Source organism: Paramormyrops kingsleyae, chromosome 7, assembly GCF_048594095.1.
Source record: "Paramormyrops kingsleyae isolate MSU_618 chromosome 7, PKINGS_0.4, whole genome shotgun sequence".
NCBI classification, from domain to species: domain Eukaryota; kingdom Metazoa; phylum Chordata; class Actinopteri; order Osteoglossiformes; family Mormyridae; genus Paramormyrops; species Paramormyrops kingsleyae.
Window position 1 is genome coordinate 17,520,360 of NC_132803.1, and position 24,096 is coordinate 17,544,455.

Genomic DNA, 24,096 nt, shown 5'->3' on the forward strand with positions numbered 1-24,096 from the left:
ACAACTTGTGGATATGGGGTTGTATAGCTGCAGACCAGTCGAAATGTCCATGCTGACCCTAGTCCTACGAGGCTGAATTTGACATCTTGAAATAAAAGTTCAATGCAAAGCACAGAAACTCACAGCTTCACATGTTGTCAACCAGAAATCCCAATTTTTAATATTAATTTTAATTAAAATAATAATTTTTTAATCCAGGACTTGTGACTGGTGTCACTTGAATCCAGCCTAATAGTTGTCACACCCCCTCATGTGAGCCCTGCCTGAGTAAGAACACCTGTTTCACTCATTATTTAGCCCTGTTCCGCCTCACATTTATTGCAAGGTATTGTTGGTTGCATATGAAACTTAGGTCAGGTCAGGTTGAGGAGCATGCACTGGTACGGCACGTTGCTGCACCTTAACCTGAGTCTCATAATATGCTTGTTGAAATTAGTGACATCGGATACCATAAGGAGGAGCCAATCCACCACACCAGCAGCTATTCCATGAGTATGGCAGCCATAAGAGTGACCAGACCAATAATAAGCGTACCCCCCTACTGAGATCTGGCCGCTCCACGGTCTGCATACCTTAGAGAGTGCCACCACTGAAATGTGGAGTTTACAAAGCTCCCACAACAGCAAAGGAAGATGGTCATGATGCTGGAGAGACATGATGTTCCGCGCGCCTACCTGGATGGGCCACCTCAGGTTAGGACCCGAATGCCGCCATGCAGCAAGCGACACCTCAGCATGACACCAGTTCCAGTCCCCAACAGGCCTGACCCCATTTGCTCTCCACCTGTTTCAACACTTCCGGGGATGGATCTCCTGAGGGCTTTGCCCCATCTCCCTCACCACGTACGCAGCCTTCCTGCATGCAGCTGCAGCAGAGCTACTCCTGCGGAGAGCAGACGGTTGGCTGTCTGCTTTGTTGGAGCTGGATGAGGTTTTTTTTACAGACTCACTTAGGATTCCTTCCATTTAGCCCCAATCCATCCTGCCTGCTTTCCCTGCTCTGATCCTGCCCTGGTCCCGTTCCCTTCAGACCTTCCCTGCGTACCTCCCTCCAGTCTTGTGTGTTCAGTGTAGGACTGACTTAAGTGAGTGGGCAGCAGTCTGAAATGTTTGGTTGGGTTCTTGTCTTGTGTGAGTACCATATGTTCTTCTCTGGTTTCTTCTGGTGGTGAATTGATGTATCCTAAGAGGAATTTCATTTATGTTGTATTTATGTGATAAGGTTCAAAACAGGGGAGTGCCTATGACCAGTCTGTTAGGCTGCCAGCTGTAGGTTACATTCCCTTTTGAACGGCGGGGCCATAGGATAAGGCAACATTACTATCACATTCTTTCAACCAGTTTGATCATCTGGATGTTCAAATCCAACCCTTGGCAAGCCCCATGCCCCCTTTCCCCACCATTCTCCTTACCTCTGTAGGGCCGCCATTCAATTCCCTCATTTTCATTCTCACCAAATGTGCACACACACACACACACGCACACACACACACGCACACACACACCCTGACTACATTCCTTGATCTTGATCTAGGTTTTTCAAATACTTGTTAGGACATGAGAAGTAAAACTTTTGTTGACATTTTAGTTAACCTGGTTAACCTATGTATCGTATTATTAAACTGTGTTGTAGTTAATCGATTTAAAATCTGAGATCACCATCATTTGGTATCAGGCTGGCTAGCTACTGACAGATGGCTAACTATGTTAGCTGGCTAATGTTAGAGTCAACGTTTCTGCTCAGTAAAATCTAATGATTTGTATAATTAAAAAAAACAACATGCTGTATGTCCCCGCTACATTTGTTTTTTTTAGGTATTCGCTTTAATTCTGACTTATTTAGGCTAGCTAGATGTCAACGGACATCAAAAGGTTTTTTTGCTGTTCATTGGAGCGTTGGGGCAGGAGTTGAGGTGCAGTTCAGCAGGAAATGGTTAGTAGTAGGCTATAGGGAAAACATTTTAAACAGATGTTTTTGAATAGATTGAATATACAGTCTTCCATAAAACTTGCGCTTGAAATAAATCAAGGAGGCTGTTTAACAAATGAGCCATTGTCATTGTTATTCAATATTTAGGAACTGCATGACTTCCTTTTAATGGTGTGACATTCGCAAACGATTTGTTTGTGGGGAACGAGTCTCTTACCAGAACTATGGCTGCATCTCTAAACCCTTATTTTCACCACCCTCTCTCACTACCTTTTCTTCACCCCGGAAGTATCTCCAAATTCCAGATGTTGAAGTGCTGTCCCAATACCTTAGTTTTCAAATGACATATAAGCACATTTCAGTGTGGATTGGTGTTTATTTAAATGTTTTATTTACAGTAAGGTATGGGGAGACATTGGGAAGAACCAGGGAAAGAAAAATTGGGAACCAAACCATATTAAACACCACCTTGTTTTATGGCGGCGGGGCTATAAAGGCACGACTCTCACACCAGGGCCGGTGCCGAGTCTAAATTCCAGCCCGGTCGTTGCATTCACACCAAAAAAACTGAGGTGCCAGGCTGATGTATTCGGGCTGGAGCTCATTTTTCCGGCCCCAAAAGACTGCTGGGCGGTCTGGGCTGAGTTGGGAGAGCGTTATGTCCGGAGGTGGGGTTAGAGTTGTCAGACAAGAAAAAAAAGCTAAGAAAGCAATGCAGAGTGAATTGGAGAAGGCCGGTGTCATCAGAATACCGGAGTAAAGTCATGAACTAAATAAAAGTGATGCTGATCGCCCTAAAAACAAATATTATGGAACCATTTTTGTAATCATGGACTCCATGTTTAGAAACAGACCTGCTAACCAGGTGACTAGAGCATTAAGCTCCGCGACTGCTATGGGGGAATTGGGTAAGTTGTTATTCTTGTTTTTACATGTAATGTTGCTATGAACTTTAATTATGTTTGGTGTATGTCGGATGCCTTCTAAGAATCCCTTAAACAAAATAGCTTGGTTGTGTTGTGTGTATTGGATGTGTGTTGTGACTAGGATTGGGCTATGTATCATGGAAATGATAAATATAGAAAGTGATAAATATGATGTAGTGCCTATGCAGAGTTAACGGAAATAAAATAATTCACAATTATTAACGCTCTGGGGTATCTTTCTCGTGTATTTCAGTTTATATCTCATTTAAAGCATTTTGTAGAATCAGGAAAAATACACTGACTAAATCCGTAATCTATCTTCTTTTCAAAACTTCCATTGTCGGAAGTATTAAAGTTTTTAAAGTTAGGTTAAATAGGCAAAAAAGCAAACCATATCACCTTTCTTTGTTTTACCTGCATCGGGGGCATGTAGTACCACTCTTAGCTGAAGATCACTATTCACATTCTAAGCAGGCTGGGTTTGAACCAGAGACCTTGTAATTACAGGCATATATGCATAGCCCACTGAGCCATGAACACAGGTATGAGATTCACTGCTGAAAATGGCAGCACTGACGCAAAGCTTCAGCAGCAGAGACGTATCCGTGTGCTACAGTATATTGTAGCCGATCAGTGTAAACACTACCCAGACATGTGCTCTTGTTTATTTCGGTCACAATGGGCGTATTCACATATTTCTTTACCCAATACTAACTGTCGGATTATCATGTTATTATCATGCGAATAAAGCGATTTTCAAGTGGGTGGGCGATCAGAGCTGCTTCGAGACGCAGACGCTTAAGTCAGTCACTCTTGTTCTTTCTATTCGTATCACGAAGCTGTAAAAATATATTTAGTTTCTACCTATATATATTTGAAAAGCAGACCGTCCAAGGTTTCTGAGGGTGTTTTTTAAATGTGTATATGACAAAAACTCGCAGAGTTATTTAAACGGTTTGGCGAAATTTCTGTCCAGTCCCGCCGGTGGGACCTCCGACCCCAGAGGGTTAAAAGTTAAAGTGTGTTGAGGGCCCTAGATTCAAAGCCTTAAAAGTTACAATGTGCTGAGGGCCCCTGGTTCAAAGCCTTAAAAGTTACAGTGTGTTGAGGGCCCCAGATTCAAAGCCTTAAAAGTTACAGTGTGTTGAGGGCCCCAGATTCAAAGCCTTAAAAGTTACAGTGTGTTGAGGGCCCCAGATTCAAAGCCTTAAAAGTTACAGTGTGTTGAGGTATTTTTGGGAAAAAGTTATAATTGGCTGTATTTCATTATAAAAATTATAAAGTTTTAAGGTACCAATAAAGGAAAATTTTCTAAGTGAACAAGGAAGAAGAAATTTAACATTAGATTCAAAGAGGTTGATTTTCTCACTAAAATCAAACTTTATTTGTATGGTTTTTGACCTACATTATTAAAATAACTTGCACCAAACAATTCAGCTGGAGAATGAAACAGCACAACCTCCGCTGTATTATTTCTTACCCTTTTTCCAGACCATGTTTTGTTCTAGTACCAGTCACTGAATGAGCAATGCTCATCACCCCACACCCCGGCCTGTATTACACATACAGGAAAGACAAAAGGGTTGTGTTAGTATAAACAGCAGCGGATGGATGGGAATTGAGAGACTTCAAAATGCAGCAGCACCAAAAGCAATGATACTCTGCAACTCCGCAGTGCTCTTCCTGGATTGTAACAGCTCCATTCCAGCTGCCGTATCACAGGTATCCACTTCTAATTTAGGAGCCACACGAACTAATGCAGCGTTTGAATCTGAAAGGCATCCTGGCATTTCTCTGAACCGTACATACTCAGCTGAAATGAGCCAGGGGCAGTGCCACCGTAATACCACCAAGCATTTACAAACAGACCTGTAGCAAGAGTGTTGCTAGGATTTTAAGACGTGCAGAGCTTTGCCCAGAGGCTTAATCTGTCAGAGGGTTCTGAAACTGAGAGCATGGTCGTTAATACAGTACATCTTAACTAAACAAATCAGTTGGGCCTGTTTGGAATTATGCAGGGCTTCTGCTCAGAATGTCCCAGACTCATGACACAACTGAACTGTAGTACCCTACCATTCATAGAAATTTTATTCGGTCTAACTCTTTACTTAAATATGTGCCAAGTACCGCACCAAAAAGGTGCTTGAAAAATACAGCAAACATATGGAGTCACAGCAAAGGCTTGAACCCTCGTCCCAGAGGTGTGAGGCAACAGTGCTAATCACTGCACCACCATGCCAACCTGGACCTCGGTGATATGTTTACTAATATCACACTGCAAAATCTTTGAACTAGGTTCTAGTCCATGTTGACCTGAATACATTGTGTAATTGCTGCAGATTTGTCAGCTATACATTCATGCCGTGAATCTCCTGTACTGCCAAATCTCAAAGGTGTTCTGTTGGATTCCGATTCGGTGATGGGGGTGGCCATTGAAGTTCACTAAACTCATTGTCATGCTCATGGGACCAGTTTGAGATGCTTTATTACATGACACATTATCCTGCTGGATGTAGCCATTAGACGATGGGTACACTGTGGCCATAAAGGGATGCACATGGTCAGCAAAAATATTCAGATACTAATCAGTATTGTATGTTCAGAGACATTTTCTGCTCACCACTGTTGTAATGAATGGTTGTTTGAGTTATTGTAGCCTTCTTGTCTCCTCGAACCAGTCTAGTCATTTTCCTTTCACCTCTCTTGGCAACACGGCACTTTTGGCGACAGAATTGCTGCTGTTTCGCGTCATTCTGTCTAGAGACATTTGCATGTGAAAATCCTGTAGATCAGCAATCTCTGAATTTGTCAATCCACCCCATCTCACACTAACAACCTCACTATGGTCAAGGTCAGTTAGATCTGATGTCTTATATGGTCATTAGTTGCAGCTCTTGACCTGTGTCTGCATAATTTCATGCTTTCCTTGTAGGAACCATCCACTGGCCCAATGGCGGAATCCAATTGGACAGCTGAAGGCTTGGAATGCGTGTAGGTCCTTTTGAGCGCTCCCGCAACGTTACTTACCCTTTTAGGTAAAACCGAATTATATTGGACTCCAATTTAATTAAAGATCTTTTATGGCATTTCGGGCATAACAGTTCTGTTATTCAGATTACACCTGGGCTGTGCCTTCTATTGCTTAACTCCCATTAATCCCGGACGATGGAGTACACCGGATTCGCCAGTAAACTAAACTGTGATCTATCAGCCAGACATCTGTTTAGTTTAGTAGCAGGTCACAAAGTTCTTGATCCCCCATATTCATCAGGCAAACTCTGTCCTCAGAAGGATCCAGTTCAGTCAAGATCAACTGCGTTTCATTAATTGGTGTATCTTTAGGCACCAGATGATGATTGATTGTCACCATACGTCTATCATAGCACAAACCCAGACCACTGCCTGCTACCATTATTCAAAGAAAACTTTGATTCTCTTAATAGTGGTGGGCAATAAACTCTGCATTTGTTTAAAGAAGAGAGCTTTTAAGTAGTGATGTTTTTTTTTCCAGTGTTGTGAAGAAGAAGGAGCCTATAACAACTCCAAACCATTTATTTGTTATTCCACTGGCATTGAATATAACTTGTGATGTAGTTAAAACCAAAAATAACAATCATAGTTGTATGGCTTTCCTCTGAATACACTGGTTCCCTCACATAGCCCAAAGATTCACATACAGTTAGGTGATTTAGTCTCTAAATAGCCCATGTGTGTTTGTGTGTAATTATGCGCATGTACCCCGTAACAGACTGGAATCTGCTCCATGACGTCATCCTGCTTTGTGTCCAAGTTACTTGGGCTGGGCTTCACCGATCCAGCACATTCTCACGTAATCCTGTACTGGGTAAATGGATGGAAGATGGGTGGATTGCAGTAAGATCTTTTTAATGCTGTTTTACCTGATCATCCTGCATTGATGGATCGTGATGTGGGACTGTCAAACTTTAGCAAGTTAACTGGCACATCACAAGTGGTTGTGTTTGTCACATGTGCCTTGTTTTATTTGTCAAACTTTTATTTTGTTCAATGGAAAATAACAAACTAAATGAACAATATATGCAAAATACACATCGCTATTATTTCTATGTATAATTTATTCTAATACATTTTTAAATCAAAAGGGTGACAAAAAAATAAAAGTCAGCATTTGTTTTTTTCTCTACTGACGCATAAAATACATGAAACTGAAAACATTTAATATTTTAGAGCACCATCTACAGGACATCTTGAAAAATGTCAGAGCATCTTCAAACCATTTATTGAACGTGAAGATCTGAATTTTATTTCAATAGCTGACGTATATAAACTACGTGTTTTTTGGATTATTTTTAATTATGTTTCAATAACTGTTTACGCCTGCTGTCGCCTGTCGTTTTCCGCCAATGGACACCCTTTACTTTTGTTTTAAATTTTCAGTATATTTCAGTCCATAATGAAAATTTTTGTATGGTACGACAGGAGACGCACTTCATAAAAGACGACAATTATTAGACATTACTGCCACACCACCTTAATTAGAACATTATTAAATACACATTTCCGGGAAACATATAATAATAAAATAATTTGCAAAGATACAAATCCTCCCTATAATATCACTGTGAATTCTCCAATTTGTTTCATGGAGAATATATTTTGGGGCGCTGTGCCCCTTACAGCACGTCTCCATATATTTCGTGAAAGACGTCATCTTTTACACAGATAAAAACAAAAGAACGTCGTTAATTTGTAAAACAGGAGGCGACGTATGTTTCGGCTTCCAACGAGTTTCACGCACTCATACTCATTGCAAAATTATCGCAGGAAAGATCCGAAGGAAAAATGAACGTTTCTTTTTTCTGATTTTGTATACTTTGTTTTCTTGATGCGTTGCCAAGATTTCCTTGAAAAGCACTGGATCTTCGCAGGAATTCCTGTTTTTGTTTCCTCCCATCCACGGATTACAAAGGTGTTTTTGTGGTGGGAAAGCCTGGAAAATTCCCGTCTCGTTTGGTCGGTTCAACCAGTGATGGTGTATGAAAGAGCAATGATTAATTAATATTGTTGCCATGAATTATATTGGATCGCACATATTTTTTGGCAACGCTTTTGTGGAGCCTTAGGGATCAAGACACAAGCAGAAACATTCACTAGTCTCAGCGGTCAGTCTCAGTCTATTCATCAAATCTGACTATTTTTTTTTTAAATCTTACATAACAGCACTGTAATTCTCGCTGTGTCGGTTCCTGTGTCTTATGTTGACAAAACGTTTCTTCCTTTGACTTTGTTAATTGTTAATCCGAATCGTTTTCGCTGCCAAGAATGCAGAAAAAAGCTAATATCCTGAGTTTGTGAAAACTGAATATGGCAATCAAAATATTCATTTGCAACGATGCGAGTTTTTCTTTATTACTTTTGACGTATTCATATCCCTCCACCTCTATTTTTTGATAAACAACCACGGGGAAACAAATATAAAATATCCAAATACCAAAAAAGTGGTATTAGTGATAAATTATAAACAACAAAAAGGACAAAAAGAAAAAACAAACACCAGCTAAATTTATCAACCTTCTGTAAGTCATGCAGTTATTTTTTATGATTGTTTACAACTTGTTGGACTGTATAATTACTCTGATACCTTGCCCATTGATTTGAGAAATGTTTTTTTTCTTTTTGTAAAAGCATTATACCTAATGTCAGTAGGTCAAAACAATATATAAATATTATTCATCAACCTACAAATGGCAAATTACATTAGGCAATAAAAATACATTCAGAAACCCGTTCGACTCAAAATAGAATACAATTACATATTTTTCATTGATGTAGAAATACAGCCTTTGATCTCTGTTTCCCTCTATATTGCATTTGAAAGTTAGTACTAATCTTACACATGTTTAGCAAACATGAGAGTCAATGACAGTCAGGCTCCTTTGCTCTCCCTTTTTCTCATGGCGGCTGACTGGGCGAGATTTGATCCCGTTCCTGCTAGCCAGTCCCAGTGGGAGAAGAATGGGGCAAAGTTGGTGTTGGGCTTCTGATGATGGGCGTCATGCTTGACGGAGCCCCCCCAAAGTCCGAAGGGCACTAGGTTATGCAACGACCACGGGAAGTCATAACCACAGTGGTCGTCAGTAGAGATCCAGATGTTGAAGAGCATGAAGCCCCAAGTAGTCAGGCAATGGCACTGAAGCAGTAGGGGGTCCACTGTCGTCCAGAAGCCGACGCTGAAGAGCTCCCAGGCGGAAAGGTACTGGGTGACCAGACTGAAGGGCTCATTGTACTGGTGATGAATGGCGTGGAAGGTCCGGTATAGCCAGCCGATCTTGTGGTGCAGGAGGTGCCACAGGTAGTACTGGAAGTCGAATAGAATGGTGCATCCGAGGATCCCCAGCAGAAACTCAGTGAGAGTTGGAGCTTCTTTGGGTAAGGGGATGGGGGGCCTCCAGATCCACTGCCCCACCGCTGCTGGGAAGATGTAGATGAGGTGGTTATAGGTGGTGAGGCCCAGAGTCCTCCAAATATGCGTCCAGGTGACAGGCTTTTCCGGGTGGATCTTATATCTATTGATGCTGGGCCAGTGTGGTGCCAGGACATCCAAGACCGTGAATAGCGCCACCAGGAGGAGGTAAGTGGACACAGACAGGAGAACTGGGAAGAGAGGTGACCTCAGCGTACCCTCATAGTTATTGTGGAGGTAGTCCCATATGGGCTGCAGCACAGAGGATTCAGGAAGTCCGAAGGTCATATTGGCCACGTTAAAGGTCCCATAGTACCTGTTCCTCAGACTTACAACAGTCATTTTAAAAGGTTTGCAAGTACTGCAGAAAACCGAAGAAAGTAAGAAGAGAGAAGTGGTTTACGTTCTTATTTGTTTTAAAGGCAAACTTGTTTCAAAGTTCCACGTACCAGACTGGGCCAGAGATTTCTATTTATGTACTTCTAAGCACCACCTCCTTTTTAAAAGGAAATGAGAGCTTTCTCTGTGCGCCTTTTGTGTCAATGTGGAGGCTTCAGCCAGCAGCAGCGACCCTGTCCCACCACCAGCCGATTTTGACCTAAATATGAGTGTTCCTGCAGTTTAGGAAATGCCATCACTTATTAACTTCGGAAAGATTACTTTGGGAGAAGAAATAAATAAGAAATAAGAAAGTGCGCATTTCGGTCACTTTGAAATGATGTATTGGGTGCAGTGTGCCGTGCAAAATCCTTTTCTTAGGGCGGCTGCAGCCCAATGACTTGAATTTAAAGTGAAAGCTGTGCTGAAGAATAGCGTGGACTAGTTTAAACTGCTCTTAGCTAGACAGATAGCTTCCAGAAAAATGATTTCTGTTATAACCTTTGTGGACTGATCCTTTGATCTCTACAAGAGACACAGAACTTTCCTTTAAACCCTCATGATTATTATGTAATGTTCATTACATAAATTTATCTTTGAGCATTCACAACACTGAAAAAAATGATTTTTGGGTGACTCCACACAAGCACTGTACACATGACTAAAACTCACTTTACCAGAGATCCACTATATTCAGGTTCATAAAGAACACCAGTTAGATATTATTATCTCTAACTTATATTTTAAATTTCAGCATATATTTACTAATGGTAAAATACATAATCCAGTCAGGGGTTGTAGTATGCTCCTCTCTGTTATCATCATTTAATTATCAGTTAGTCTGATTAATACAATGTAGCATGCACCTGTTATCATCTATATCAAATAAATTGAACATTTCGTATTTTAAATCATTTTTAAAGTCATCTTTAAATGTGGTTTGAAAAATAACTGATGCAAACTGTAGAATAATTTTTCATTTACATATTGGAGAAGAATTAAATTGATCATTATATAAAATAAGCAATTAGACCAATCAGAACAATAGCTATGAACAAAGGTGTATATTTGTTGTCATTAAAACAAACAGCATATATATTTCCTAATATTAATATTGTTTAGGGTGAGGAGGAGGAACAGAGGATGTTTTTTAGCCAGAAGTTTTGTCAAATAATCTTGCAGATTATCACTGTTATAAATAAAACACAACAAAAGGGGAAAATAGTGTGTAAAAGTCAAGGCCAGTTTGGGAATTCTATGGCGACCACAGTGCTTGTTGTGTCATATAATGTAAAATTCCCTGAAACATTTAGGATACTTAAGATTTATGTTACAGAGCTCTTCCACACAGCACACATGTTCCAATGTTGATAATGTATAGCTGGCCCTGTAGCCTGACAGCCCCAGTGCTGGGGATTCGATTTCTGCCTCTGCTCTTTATGTGGCGACTGCATGTGTTTGCACCTGCTACTCTGCTTTTCTCCCGCAGTCCAAAGACATGCATTTAGGCTGACTGTGCTAACAGCCCATAGAATGTAAGCACCTGACAGTGGACTGACATCCCTGAGTGTCCCCTGCCCTGGGTTCTCAAGCTAATGTCCGGCAGCACAAGAGAGGACCTTTTGAAATAGCAGAAGCTAATCATTTAGCTTCACTGAGCTCATAATGAAGATATTAATAAAGTATATCTGCTGACAGTTAGCTACTGTTCCCTCTTTACAAGTGTATACTCACAAATTTAATGCCCCCCCCCCCCCCCCCCCCCACTACCACCGCTAACTTGATATTACCACATTCTCTGAAAGCGTAATAAATGCAACCTCTGGCAAGTCTCCTAGCAACAAGAACTATTTGCAGAAGCATTGAGGGAATGTATAGTTACATACATATGCTAAAGATTCTACAGACTGCATTTGCTATCCTACATCAGATTTTGAAACAGACAGGAAATTTGGTTGGTTACTAGTCGCTCAATGCAATAGTAGCAGTTAGGAGTTTCATAAGAAATTTCAAAATTTCACAGGCTTTCTGCACAGGAAGTCATTCTTCATATTGGAACTGCATGACTTGTGACCATTCAGTAATTACATTGATTGACCTTTTCAGTGACGGCTCCAAAACAGTTGTGCTGATGCATTAACAACAGCAAAACAACGTTGTGGTTGCAATATGTATCACAAGATGTGAGCCCAATGCAGTCTGGGAAAAAAAATAATTTGATAAGAAGACAGGATTCAGTTAATAGAGCTAGCTATCTGGACCAGAAAAGTTCAAACTAAAAGAGCACATTTCACAATGACACTATGCACTACATTGCTGGCAGCTAACCCCTTCGTCATGGGTAGTTGGACAGCAAAAATATTATCCCATAAACCCGCAAGCATAAAATGTGGATGTGACCACTAGATGTTGAAATGAGGCAAACTAACTTACAAAAAATCTAAGCCAGGCAAACCCAGCAAAGTGAGATAGTGCTGATAATAAAGACATGCTCCGGAACTCCTTACAATCCATAGTCATCTCTAAATCCATTCAGCAGCCCCCACATATCCTTAGGAAAGGTGGTCACCCTAATTTGGTTGAGGACGAGGCTCAGCTATTGTATACTTTATTACTGAACCTGAATTTCTCCATTATAATAATGGAGTAATAGCGTGAATCAATCCAAATAATAGTACTAACTGAGTAAAACAATGGGCAGAAAAGATGCCCAGCAGTGGTTCCTAGAAAATCATGGTACAGTCAATGGCCAAAGGCACTACAGGCTAGCATGTTCTGGGAAGGGTGTGCAGAGTATATATAGACAGTCAATATGGTCTGTTTCAGCTGCATTACATTAACTGACTTAGGAGTCTGTGGACAAAAGGCTGGCTAAAATTGCCGTGGTGACAACATATCAACCCGAGCCTCCAACACCATTTCTCTCCCACCTGCTGGTTGAGAATGATCAGTTATACATCTCCAGACATCTCCTAAGATAGACAGTTAATGGCAATTACCTGCATTAACTGGAAACCTGTAGATTTGTAATCAATCCATTAAGTTTACCATGTAAACCCAGCTTGGTTAGATGCCTATATTAGATGACAGTGAGTTATTTATGGTAGTATTTTATTCTGATTAGTGTAAAATCCGTAGACGTGACATTCATGTGGCACGTCTCAGGCGTTAATCTCTGGAAGTTTCCTCGTTAAGTAGCTGACCAAGAGTCAGAACAGCAAACTGTCAAACACATTTTTCGTAGAGTGAGCACATTTAATGTGCACAGCGTGCTCTATGGCTGTCCTTTGCTGCAATTCTCACCCTCCCTATTGTCACCAGCTGTATTCATGTGCTAATGGGTCAGACGTAATAAATCATAAAGTCACTGTCAGACATTTGCCATGGACTTGAAAGGTTGTATTGTGCTGGAATGTACCATTATAATTTTATTGACATGTTGGACATGAAATGAATTTTAAAAAATAGCAAAATAACATTTTTTTATTTCGTGAACAAGGAGTCTGCCAAATGACCTCTGCTCAGTTCCTTGAGATTTTTTTTTAAGAAATTGTTTTCATTTTGTGTAATGCACCACTTTCGGACATAGCTGATATCAGTCACCGACTCACTGCAATGTACTTCCCTCTGTTTTTTTGAAGATGGGGACGAATCCAGATGATTACCAAGTCATTTTGAAAAGGAATTATAGAACTGGAAGTTGTGTCTGTTTGCACCAGAGCCATAAAAGCAGGTGAGTCATCAAACTATTAATTTGCACGACCAAGGTTTGGCACTCCTTGCATGCAAGCTGCCTTGTGATTTTCATATAAAACTAACATATCTAATACACATGCTAAAAATGTACATTTAACATGGAACAAGCAGCAAGTGAAAAACAAAATGCAACAAAACAAAAATTTAAATTAAAAACACAAAAAGCTAAAATAGTCCAGTTTTAAAAGATGTCATTGATAGGCAGAATTAAGGTGAGATGGTAATGAAATATAATGAATAATAATGAATAATATCTTCTTACTACTTACATTACAACAGGCGGAAGTATACGGCTAAGCAATTGAGCTCAAAGTCTGGTGATGGTAGCTTTTAAATATTGCCTGCAGACGACCTTTGGTTAAGCGTCTCTTTTCCTTTTTCTTGCAATGGCTGATGATTTGAAGTGTCCAGAATTTGTACCACAGAGCCAATCCCAGTGGGAGAAGTAGGGCTGGAAGTGAGTGGTGGGACAGCGGTGGTGAGCGTCGTGTTTCACAGACCCCCCCCACAGGCCAAAGGGGATCAGGTTCTGGAGTGACCAAGGGAAGTCGTAGCCACTGTGGGCATCCACAGAGATCCAGACGTTGAAGACCATGAAAACAGTACTGGTAAGATGGTGGCAGTGAAGAAAGACCGGGTCAACTGTAGTCCAGAATCCTACACTGGCCAATTCCCAAGCTGACATGTACTGGGTGACCCAACAGAAGGGCTTAGAGTATTCATGATGGATTGCGTGGAAGGTAACATACAGCCACTGTGATCTGTGGTGAGCCAAGTGCCAGAGGTAGTACTGGAAGTCAAACAAGAGGATACATCCCAGTATGCCGAGGGTGAACTCCAGTGCGGTGGGTGCCCTTTCTTCCAAGGGTAGCGATGGCCTCCAATACCATTGGGCGACTGATGCTGGGAAGACAAACACTAGATGATTGTATAGGGTGAGCATCACTGCCTTCAGGATCCCACTGGGCTTAATAGACTGGTCTGGGTGTATTCTGTAGCGGTTCAATGCTGGAACTAATTTGGAAAGTCCATCCAGAGTTGTGTAGAAGAGACACGTAATGAAATATGTGGACACTGAGACCACAATGGGAAAGAGAGGTGAACGTAGCATTTCTTTGTGGTTTGTCCTCAAATAGTCCCAAATTAACTGGAGGGGTGGCTTGTCGGGTATCATCGTGACAATCTTCCAGGTCATTTCACATACCCTGTGTTCCACAGGCTCCATTTGGCACAGTTTATCTTTCCTGCTCTAAGTATGCAATGCTAGAGACAGGTTACTGATGGTCAGGTCCCCAGGGGTGATGCTCAGCTGCAAAGGTTTCTCACTTTTGAGTTGCTTTACTCTTTTTATACCCTCATACCACTTCCTCTTGGAAAAGTTATGAAACGGCAGTTTTTAGCTGCTGCTTGTACATCACTGTCTTTAAACAAAAACGAAAGCAGGGAAAGAAAAAAAATGGACCTCATTGCTTAAATTCATTGCAACATATTCATTCATTCAACTTCAACTGCTCTTTGTGGTTCAGGGCCGATTACTCCGACAAAATACTTTTTTACCAGACATGTATGCGTTCCACTGCCGACAGATAAATGAAAACGAGCGTATATCTGATCCTTTTCTTTCAATAATTCAGTAAAAAAAAAAATAATTGTGGTTGAATTTGTTACGAGGAAATTGTCCCGCACGATTAGTTTCTGCTGACTTGGATTATGGAGAGTGTGCGGCATATAACGCTTCGACACATTCGGAATTTGAAATGAACGCGTCGGTGAGCAGAAATGTTAAGTCCAATTGTAGGCTATAATACAGTATAATAACAGACAGTCCATCATCAATTACCAGTGGTTTTTGTGTAGCCTACGTTGCAGATGTTCGTATCCGGCGTAATAAACATACATTCACAATGTCTGCAAGTAGGCTACTTCAAATTATCGAAAGCAAATTTTGTTTTTATACAAAATACGTCCGCATGACAAAAGACAGTGACGTTTAAACATATCCGATACACAACTTTTAATTATAAGGCAACTGCGCTGTCAATTTCATGTCACGAATGAACTTATAAATGTGGTACTTGTCTCATATCTAGTTATTGCCTAAGTAATCATTCATTTATATTTCCACCAATCAAAATTAAAGTAGACATAATTTAAGTTAAGATTTTAAATAATCGTCTCAGTACGCAGTTGATTTTAAGGCAAATTAACTAAGTGCCCCGTTTTTAAAAAATTTGTTTGGAAGGCTAGCGTTTGCTGTTTCCTGGGGCTACGTTTGTATTTTACGATACAGGAATAGACGGTAGGTGGCAGACAATCATTACCAAAAATGAAGAGGGCGAAGGTATAAAGAAAAACAAGTAAGTTGAGCGCCAGAAACAATGATGAGTAATCAATTAGGTGTACTGATAAATCTGGGGGATTCTATATAAGATCTGATTAAAATCATGACAGTTAACATTCGTTTACTCAAAGAGCACATGCCTATCGCTGTCAGCTAATTTGCAGCTTAAAGTGAAAATATGTACATATTGTATGTTTGTGCATTCATTACATTCACTACACTCGGGTCCTACACTGAGAGGGGAGTTTCAGGACAGATCATGACAGTTCTTTTTAACAGATCTGTAAGTCATAAATTTGCATCGCAACTGTTTTTCGCGAGGTGGACTTCGATATGTTTGTAGTGCTGGTGGCTGCTCTGACGGGGTCCTGCATTCTACCCTACGGCTATTCAATCCTTCAGGCGACCTAGGGCGCCAACTTCTGAAGGGCGCCTGCTTAGTCAGCTGGGCTTTCGCTTGGGCTTCGACCTTGGGCAATATAGCGAATGACTGGTTATCATTCACAAATGCATAACATACAAGGGCAAAAGCAAACTTCGAAAAACATCGCCAATTAAGAAGATAAATGAAGAATGACATAAGCTGGCGTCATGGGCGTCGCTAGGCCATTTTTAGGGGGGCTTTAGCCCCCCTAACATTTGTACTCAGCCCCCCTAAAAATTCTCCATAAACTTTACACAAATTGATGTTCGGCCACGTCCCCTTTAAATTTCATATGAAAACGGCGGCAGACTTCGGCTCCGCAACGTCTTTCAGCGCGGTCTTCAACTGAAGCATCACAGACTGCGGCATCACAGAGCGAGGATTAAGCCAAGGTGTGTGTTTTTCGATAAATTGTTATATCTGCATCAGTGCAGTCCTTTTTCATAAGTACAGTTTACAAAAAATGTCAAAATTTTCGCTGTGTTACGTCATCACACCAGCTGTTTCCTCTAGCGAAAAGGAAGCCCTTAATACTTACCCTATTAACCTATAGTCTACTTTATAAAACAATGATGCTTTTTTAATTGGAAAACCTAACTGTCTATATAAAACATTACACAGTGCATGGCATTAACTGCCATAGAGTTATGCACATAAATGATTAAAAACAGTGACAGACAGCATTCAATGCACTCGTTTTAACTGCATAGCAGTGTGATTTACAGAGATAGAAAAATCCTGTTGTTTTTGTAATAAATATTGTATTAAATAATGTCCCAGATCGTGAAAAACATTTATTAGACTTAGAGTAGCGTGTTTTGTCACTTTGATTTAGAAAAAGTTACTTTTTTAATGAATAGAAACAAAAAAAGAATGATATAAAAAAGATGTTTTGTGTTAATTACATTAAAACAATGTTTGTCTATATTAATGAATTAGAATAAATAGCCTAGTAGATATAAAGTTTTAAGGGGTTGAATGTAGAACCTACTGTCTTATTTATGAGGAATCAGGAAGACTCATTTGAGTACTGATTCTGAACAAGCCAAATACAGTACAGGCCAAAAGTTTGGACACACCTTCTCATTCAATGTGTTTTCTTTATTTTCATGACCATTTACATTGGTAGATTCTCACTGAAGGCATCAAAACTATGAATGAACACATGTGGAGTTATGTACTTAACAAAAAAGGTGAAATAACTGAAAACATGTTTTATATTCTAGTTTCTTCAAAATAGCTCTTGGCATTCTCTCGATGAGCTTCAAGAGGTAGTCACCTGAAATGGTTTTCCAACAGTCTTGAAGGAGTTCCCAGAGGTGTTTAGCACTTGTTGGCCCCTTTGCCTTCACTCTGCGGTCCAGCTCACCCCAAACCATCTCGATTGGGTTCAGGTCCGGTGACTGTGGAGGCCAGGTCATCTGCCGCAGCACTCCATCACTCTCCTTCTTGGTCAAATAGCCCTTACACAGCCTGGAGGTGTGTTTGGGGTCATTGTCCTGTTGAAAAATAAATGATCGTCCAACTAAACGCAAACCCCATTGATAAAGCAAGAAATTCCACTAATTAACCCTGATAAGGCACACCTGTGAAGTGAAAACCATTTCAGGTGACTACCTCTTGAAGCTCATCGAGAGAATGCCAAGAGTGTGCAAAGCAGTAATCAGAGCAAAGGGTGGCTATTTTGAAGAAACTAGAATATAAAACATGTTTTCAGTTATTTCACCTTTTTTGTTAAGTACATAACTCCACATGTGTTCATTCATAGTTTTGATGCCTTCAGTGAGAATCTACCAATGTAAATGGTCATGAAAATAAAGAAAACACATTGAATGAGAAGGTGTGTCCAAACTTTTGGCCTGTACTGTATGTGTTAAACATCTATGGTGGCTGAGCCCCCCTTAAATGAAAATCCTAGAAACGCCCCTGGCTGGCGTTCATCATCAGCCAATGCCATTAAGTGAATATAGACTGGAATCAATAAATGAATGATAGGAGGCAGATGAAATCATCATATCTCTCCCACCGTGGGAGTATTTTTATGGTTCTTCTATAAAGGCAGATACTAGAACAGGTTATCTAGCAAATATTTAGGCACATTTTTGTATATGTAACACCAATGAGAAAAAGGAATTCATAGCTCAAATCCAAAGTAAAAAATTATGATAAACCTGATCATGAGAAATGCAGAGTGAAGAAATTAGAGTCATGTGCAGGGCACTGTTACATTCTGTAAATGGAGGGGTGTGAAATGGGAATATGTCCATCCGTCCATCCATCCATTTTCTGTAACCACTTGTTCTATTCAGGGTCTCAGGGATCCGGAGTCTATCCCAGAGGCTACAGGTGCAAGGCAGGGAATAACCCAGGATGAGGCAACAATCCATCACAGGGCATAATCTCACACACCATTCACACCTACGGGCAATTTGGTCACTCTAATTAACCTCAGCATGTTTTTGGACTGCAGGGGGAAAGCGGAGTATCTGGTGGAAACCCCACGGTGACACGGGGAGAACTTGCAAAATCGACACATAAGGAGACATGACGGAGACTAGAACCCTGGTCACCGAGATGTGTGGCCACCATGCCACCCCAGTTTGATAATATATATTTAATGTTTGTTGAGTCTAACATCTTAATTCATAATTCACAATTAGCATATACAGTAGTAAACCTTGGAAAACGGAACCAGATATAATTTATTTTTGTTAAGAAATGTTTTTGTCCTTTTTCTTGAAAATGTTCATTAATATATTTCAATAACTATTTTATAGTTATAACTATATAACTTTTTTTGTTAAATAAGACAACACAAAGCAAGAAATTCCTGTTCTCTACTAAGGGCCTGAAAATGCCTTTTCCAGTACTGCCTGTGGAAACATTTCATCATTCTGGTGAAAGGAAAATGATTTCACAAGTGGGGGTGTTTTTCTATGTGTGTGTGTGTGTGTTGGGGGGGGGGGGGTGGCAGATAGATGGAACACTAGTATCCCCTAAAGTTAAGGAGAGTAATCCCATTCTCCCAGCATGCATCACGAGCAAAGCTGATTCCTCCCCCCCCGCCCCCCAGCCTGGTCATATTCAGTTCAGAAAATGAAGTGTCATTCACACAGCGATGTCAGCATGCAGCCGAAAGGTGGTTATTATTGAGAGTGATGTGGGGCAGTCTGCTGGCCCTCCCCCCCCCCACCCCAGAATTTTAGGAGGCTATAGTTTCAGGTCGGTCTTCGTCTGAAATCTCCAAAATAGTTTGTCTGACCACGCATCACCACAATGTGTGGAAATAACTGACAGTGAACAAACCCAAACTAAGTGTGATATGAACATGTCGGTTGAATCGTGTTTAGCTGAATAATAATGCAAATGTTACAATAGTTTCAAAAATTTGATACACGGCAAGCCAAACAGCGTATCTCTCAACAATTTAATTTCACCAAAAAAGTGAATTTCGCCATTACACCAAATCTGAAAATTCCTTAAATGTGAAAAATTTAAGAACAGCAGCCTTGTTCTCAGCATATTTTAGTTTATCCAACACTTTGTCTGCAGTTCTGCAGTTTTTACATTTCATATAATGTACTGTAAAGCTCTTGTCCGTAATGTGTTTTGCAAAGTTTAAGTTAAAATATTTAATAAATGACATAATACTCTAGTGGTATATTTGCATTAATTTTAGTGTAGAACGGCAGCTCAGTGGGCAGCTCTGCCACAGCCTTCCGCCTGGGTTAGGGTTAGGATTAGGTTTAGGATTAGGTTTAGGATTAGTTTCTGTATTCTCCCCATGCTGTGTGGATTTCCTAATACAGGCCAAAGACATACAGTTGGGCGCCTCTAACCTGTCCTGTTTATGCACCTTGTGATGGACCGACATTCCCCAGTAGTGTGCCTCTGCTTCCGGAGATGCGCTCCAGCGCTACAAGTGGTGAGAAGATAGAAGGATGTATCCAATTTGTACTTATATATATATATATATCTGCAAATTTTTTGCCTCTATCTGCAAATTTTAACTGGCATAATGTATTGGTCTAATCCTGAGACTTCAATTCAACTGTGTAATTATACATATTGAATTATGATTTCCTGTCATACTAAACATAGTGAGCTAAAATTAAAAGATAAGAAGCCTCTGATGATTTCCGAGGGCTGAGGTGCACACTTTGTTTTTCTTGCGCTCATTAGCGTGCCTTGTTAAAGCAGTGTGGTTGGAGACTGTTGCCACAGGCCTTTTACCTGTGAAATTAATTAGCAGGACGGGATGGAGGTGGCTCTTTTCATTCCCAAGGTACCCCCCACAAATGAGCAGTGCTGCATCCTTCCGCACCACAGACCTACCCGGACTCTCACCTGTTGCGCGCTGTTACCGCTCTTCTTGGCCTTCCTGTTGGGCTTTCAGGTGACATGTCACTTCCTGGGCTTGCTCTCGGAGAACGCTCCTTTCGACGTTTCTCTCATATCCCTCTGTGCTTCAGGTGTATGTGTATGGTTTGAATTTGAAGGAAATATGCTGTTTCCTTAGTTTTGTTATTATGTGCCCCGGTGGCTAATGCTAATTACTTCACAATGACATTTCGGCAAATGTAACTATTTTTCCACACCTTTGCTCTGCAGGTTGCCTGTGCTCTTGATCTCTGATCACCATGCCAACCCAGCTGGAGAGCGCAATGGATGCCCTTATTACCGTCTTTTACAATTATTCCGGCAATGACGGTGACAAATACAAGCTGAACAAGGGCGAGCTGAAGCAGCTATTAAACAGTGAGCTCACTGACTTTTTGACGGTAAGTCCCTGCAATCGCGGTACGATATAAGTTTAAAATCTATTCATGAGTAAGAAGGGCGTATTTTTCACCAGATATAATGGGATTTCCTGTCTAAATAGATTAAGTTCTTTCATTTAGTAATCAATCTGTTTATAGTAATAAATGCATAATATTAACCTGGATGTATTTTTAAACAAACTAAAAATGGCATACATTTTATAAGGCTCCACATCCAAATCATAAAAGAGACGACCAAGTACAATTCTAACCCTAACAGATGGGAATTTGTAAGTAAACCTTAATGAATATTTTTTATGCTGCAAATAATTTTTTAAGACATGATTCTCATGACATCCAGAATAGATTGCTTACGTAAAAAACAAGGGAAAAGTTTCCCATAGTATTATCTATTTAGTGAAATGTGAAATTATGATCAATTACTTGAAAATATACGAATGACAAGATTGTTTGTCATAGCTTTTTGCTAACTTAATTGTCCCAAATGACTTGCAAGTAGTACAAAGGTAGAATCTCAGCTGGCATTCAAATCTTTTGATCCACTTTTTAAAGCACTATGAATAAAAATAGCTTTGTAATTGTGACTGTTTTGCCTAAAGTGTTATATTGTCATGGTAATGAACTGCCTATTTGATGGTGGGTAAGCTCTGAATTCAGATGAAAGTGCATCTTAGTATTATGTAAATGCGACAAGCCAGTGAACATGAATAGCGTACACAAACGCGGGGGTTATGATCAAGGCGATACAGGTCCCGGCATTCCCTGAGCACGTAAGTTGGTAAGGCAGCTGTACCTAGCCTCTTTGTTTTATTTTTCTGTCTGGTGCTTAGGAGTAAAATGTAATTCTATAACATGTTTAAAAACAGAAAGTAGGCAGAATGTGCAGGCACTTATATAGGTACAGTATAAGATTCCAGCATTTATTTTTGAGAAACCGACGCAGTTTATTTGTTGAATTATGCATGTCAAATAGATATGGGATTTTTTTTAAGCAAAAGCTCTGCACCCCAGCTAAGAGCGCGGCGAGAACGTTGGAATGGGGGGCATGAATGATGATCCCATTCGCTTCCAGTGGCGGAAGTCTGCTCCAGATAGCGTGATAGCGGACAGCTAGGAAATGAATGGGGTGTGAGAGGCCAGATAAGCTCACCATGTTTATCCGATGCTCCAGATGAGAGAACTGCCGCCACATTGCTGTAAGCGGGCAAATTAGCTTTGCGCTGTAGTGCCTCCTCAATATAGGCCCCTGTGATATCATTTTTCCCCAGCATTCCTGTTGCCTGCTGCCTGTAACTTATTTGTGGCTCCCTGTGTGGAATATTTTGTACTGTAACTATACACTAAACAACATCCCAGAATGCCTGTAATTACATCCATCAGACTAAATTTTTATGTAATAACCACGGAGTGATATTATATTTAATAATAGACACATTCAAAGGAAAAGTAAATGAATGCAGCATCACTGTAGTGCATATTGTTACATTGTTGCTTGGTAACATCTCACTGCAAATGAGGAATGAAAAGTAACCAAGATTAATGTGGACGATCGGCTTGTCTGATGGCGTCGTGTCCACGCATCGTTGACCACAGGCATCAGATGGGCACTCATGTCGGGGCACAGTTTGATTTCTCAACAATATGTTGTGGGTGATTCATAGGGGGTGAGTTGGGCATGACTAGCTATGGGGGTGAGTCACTGATGAGCCATGCACACGTCACCTTGTGCTTCTCTCTGAGCCCCCCCTCGGAGAAAAAGATATCGGAAGGACAGAGCTGAGCACATCAATTTACGCTACATCAAATTAAACAGATAGCTCAGCCTTTGGTCACGCTAATTAACCAACATGGTGGTTCAGTGTTTGGGAATGAATGAACAGATGTGGTTTTCAGTGCCATGACTGTCAGACCGCATGTCATGTGCCACTCGTGCTCTGGGCTGTAGGAGCTGGGGGGGGGGGGGCAGTTAGTTGGGCTTCATTCACCCTAAAACCCTTAAAAGCTAACCCTAACTCTAATAAGTAAACCTTTATGTTTAAATTACTGAGTCCCCCCAGTCTCCTATGCCCGTGCACTCACTTAAAATTCTGGTGATGTTCCTTCCTGCAAACTAATGTGATTCCCCTTCTCAGTCTCAAAAGGACCCCATGCTTGTGGAGAAAATCATGAGCGACCTGGACTCCAACCAAGACAACGAGGTGGACTTCAATGAGTTTGTGGTGTTGGTGGCTGCCCTGACGGTGGCCTGCAATGATTTCTTTCAAGAACAGCAGAAGAAGAAAGGGAAATAGAGAGTGAACTCATGTGTAGTAGTGATGTCCAGCGGTAGTCCAACATGATGGCATATGTTTGGTAATGTGATGTGACATGGTCCATCAATGCAGTCATGAGGGATGTAGAACAAATATGTACTTCAGCACACATATAATTGCTGGTTATAAATGCTGGTTATAAATTATATGCAGAAGTAGCTAATTTTCATCTTTGTGGATTTAGTGATTTTTATGTTCATCACAAACATTGATTACAAAGGTTCATACTGTATTTCAGATTCTTCTGACTGAATTGCATTTACTTGTTGCACCATTATGGATTTGTTCCCATTCGTCCTGTTTTATTTTTCTAAAAAAAAAAACAAAATAAGCAACACACTTAACCAGGGAGCTGTGTCCCTAGAATATGTGAACCAAAACATACCATTTAAGTAATTAGTCAATAATGATGGTATAGCAGAAGAGGCATTTTCATTCATTTATAAATAAAGGATGACATAACTGTTAAGTAAAGAAAATACTAGCATAGTATACAATTACACTCACATATGAGAAGGTGTCTTAGTGCTGCTATGTTCAGCAATGTTTTAAAACATAATTTGAAATACATATAATTGAAAATGATTGCGTGCCCCTAAGAGTTCTATAATACTGACAAATGTCTGTATGCTAATCATACTGTATATCATTCTCTCTATATATTATCTCAAAATAACCTATGTCTAAACTATTGTTGTAATGTTATTTTTGTTCCAATAAACTATTTTGTGCGTGAAATATGTAACTGTGTAATTCCTTCACATAGACATTTGGCTAAGGCAGCATCCATTGTGTTACTGAGTAACC

General features: G+C 40.4%; 4 protein-coding genes across 9 annotated transcripts in view; 1 reads left to right on the forward strand and 3 right to left on the reverse strand.

Annotated features, from left to right (window-relative positions):
* Nucleotides 1-24,096, reverse strand: part of tbca (tubulin cofactor a) — a 221,537-nt gene that overhangs the window by 13,225 nt on the left and 184,216 nt on the right. The gene's annotated exons all lie outside the window — the stretch shown is intronic.
* Nucleotides 7,510-24,027, forward strand: s100z (S100 calcium binding protein Z). Of its 6 annotated transcripts, none has more exons than XM_023823288.2 (5): nt 7,512-8,410; nt 13,317-13,408; nt 20,461-20,592; nt 20,808-20,977; nt 23,110-24,027. In XM_023823288.2, the coding sequence occupies exons 4-5, from the start codon at nt 20,837-20,839 to the stop codon at nt 23,266-23,268; spliced, it is 300 nt and encodes a 99-aa protein (XP_023679056.1). In that variant the 5' UTR covers nt 7,512-8,410; nt 13,317-13,408; nt 20,461-20,592; nt 20,808-20,836; the 3' UTR covers nt 23,269-24,027. The 6 variants fall into 6 exon arrangements, with proteins under 6 accessions (XP_072570531.1, XP_023679056.1, XP_023679059.1 ...); XM_023823289.2 differs by lacking the exons at nt 7,512-8,410; nt 13,317-13,408 and adding exons at nt 15,202-16,588; nt 20,006-20,121 and having other exon boundaries at nt 20,482-20,592; XM_072714430.1 differs by lacking the exon at nt 20,461-20,592 and having other exon boundaries at nt 7,510-8,410.
* Nucleotides 8,404-11,411, reverse strand: ch25hl2 (cholesterol 25-hydroxylase like 2). The gene has a single exon (XM_023823285.2). It carries the CDS (start codon nt 9,637-9,639, stop codon nt 8,761-8,763), a length of 879 nt encoding a protein of 292 aa, XP_023679053.1. The 5' UTR covers nt 9,640-11,411; the 3' UTR covers nt 8,404-8,760.
* Nucleotides 13,143-14,656, reverse strand: LOC111849941 (cholesterol 25-hydroxylase-like protein 2). Its single transcript, XM_023823286.2, has one exon. It carries the CDS (start codon nt 14,654-14,656, stop codon nt 13,790-13,792), a length of 867 nt encoding a protein of 288 aa, XP_023679054.1. The 3' UTR covers nt 13,143-13,789.

Bases quoted from the DNA above. Each gene is read 5' to 3' on its own strand.
- LOC111849941 (XM_023823286.2), bottom strand. From the start codon at position 14,656: ATGGAGCCTGTGGAACACAGGGTATGTGAAATGACCTGGAAGATTGTC.
- ch25hl2 (XM_023823285.2), bottom strand. From the start codon at position 9,639: ATGACTGTTGTAAGTCTGAGGAACAGGTACTATGGGACCTTTAACGTG.
- s100z (XM_072714430.1), top strand. From the start codon at position 20,837: ATGCCAACCCAGCTGGAGAGCGCAATGGATGCCCTTATTACCGTCTTT. The intron at 20,978-23,109 runs GTAAGTCCCTGC...TCCCCTTCTCAG, and splicing joins AGCTCACTGACTTTTTGACG to TCTCAAAAGGACCCCATGCT.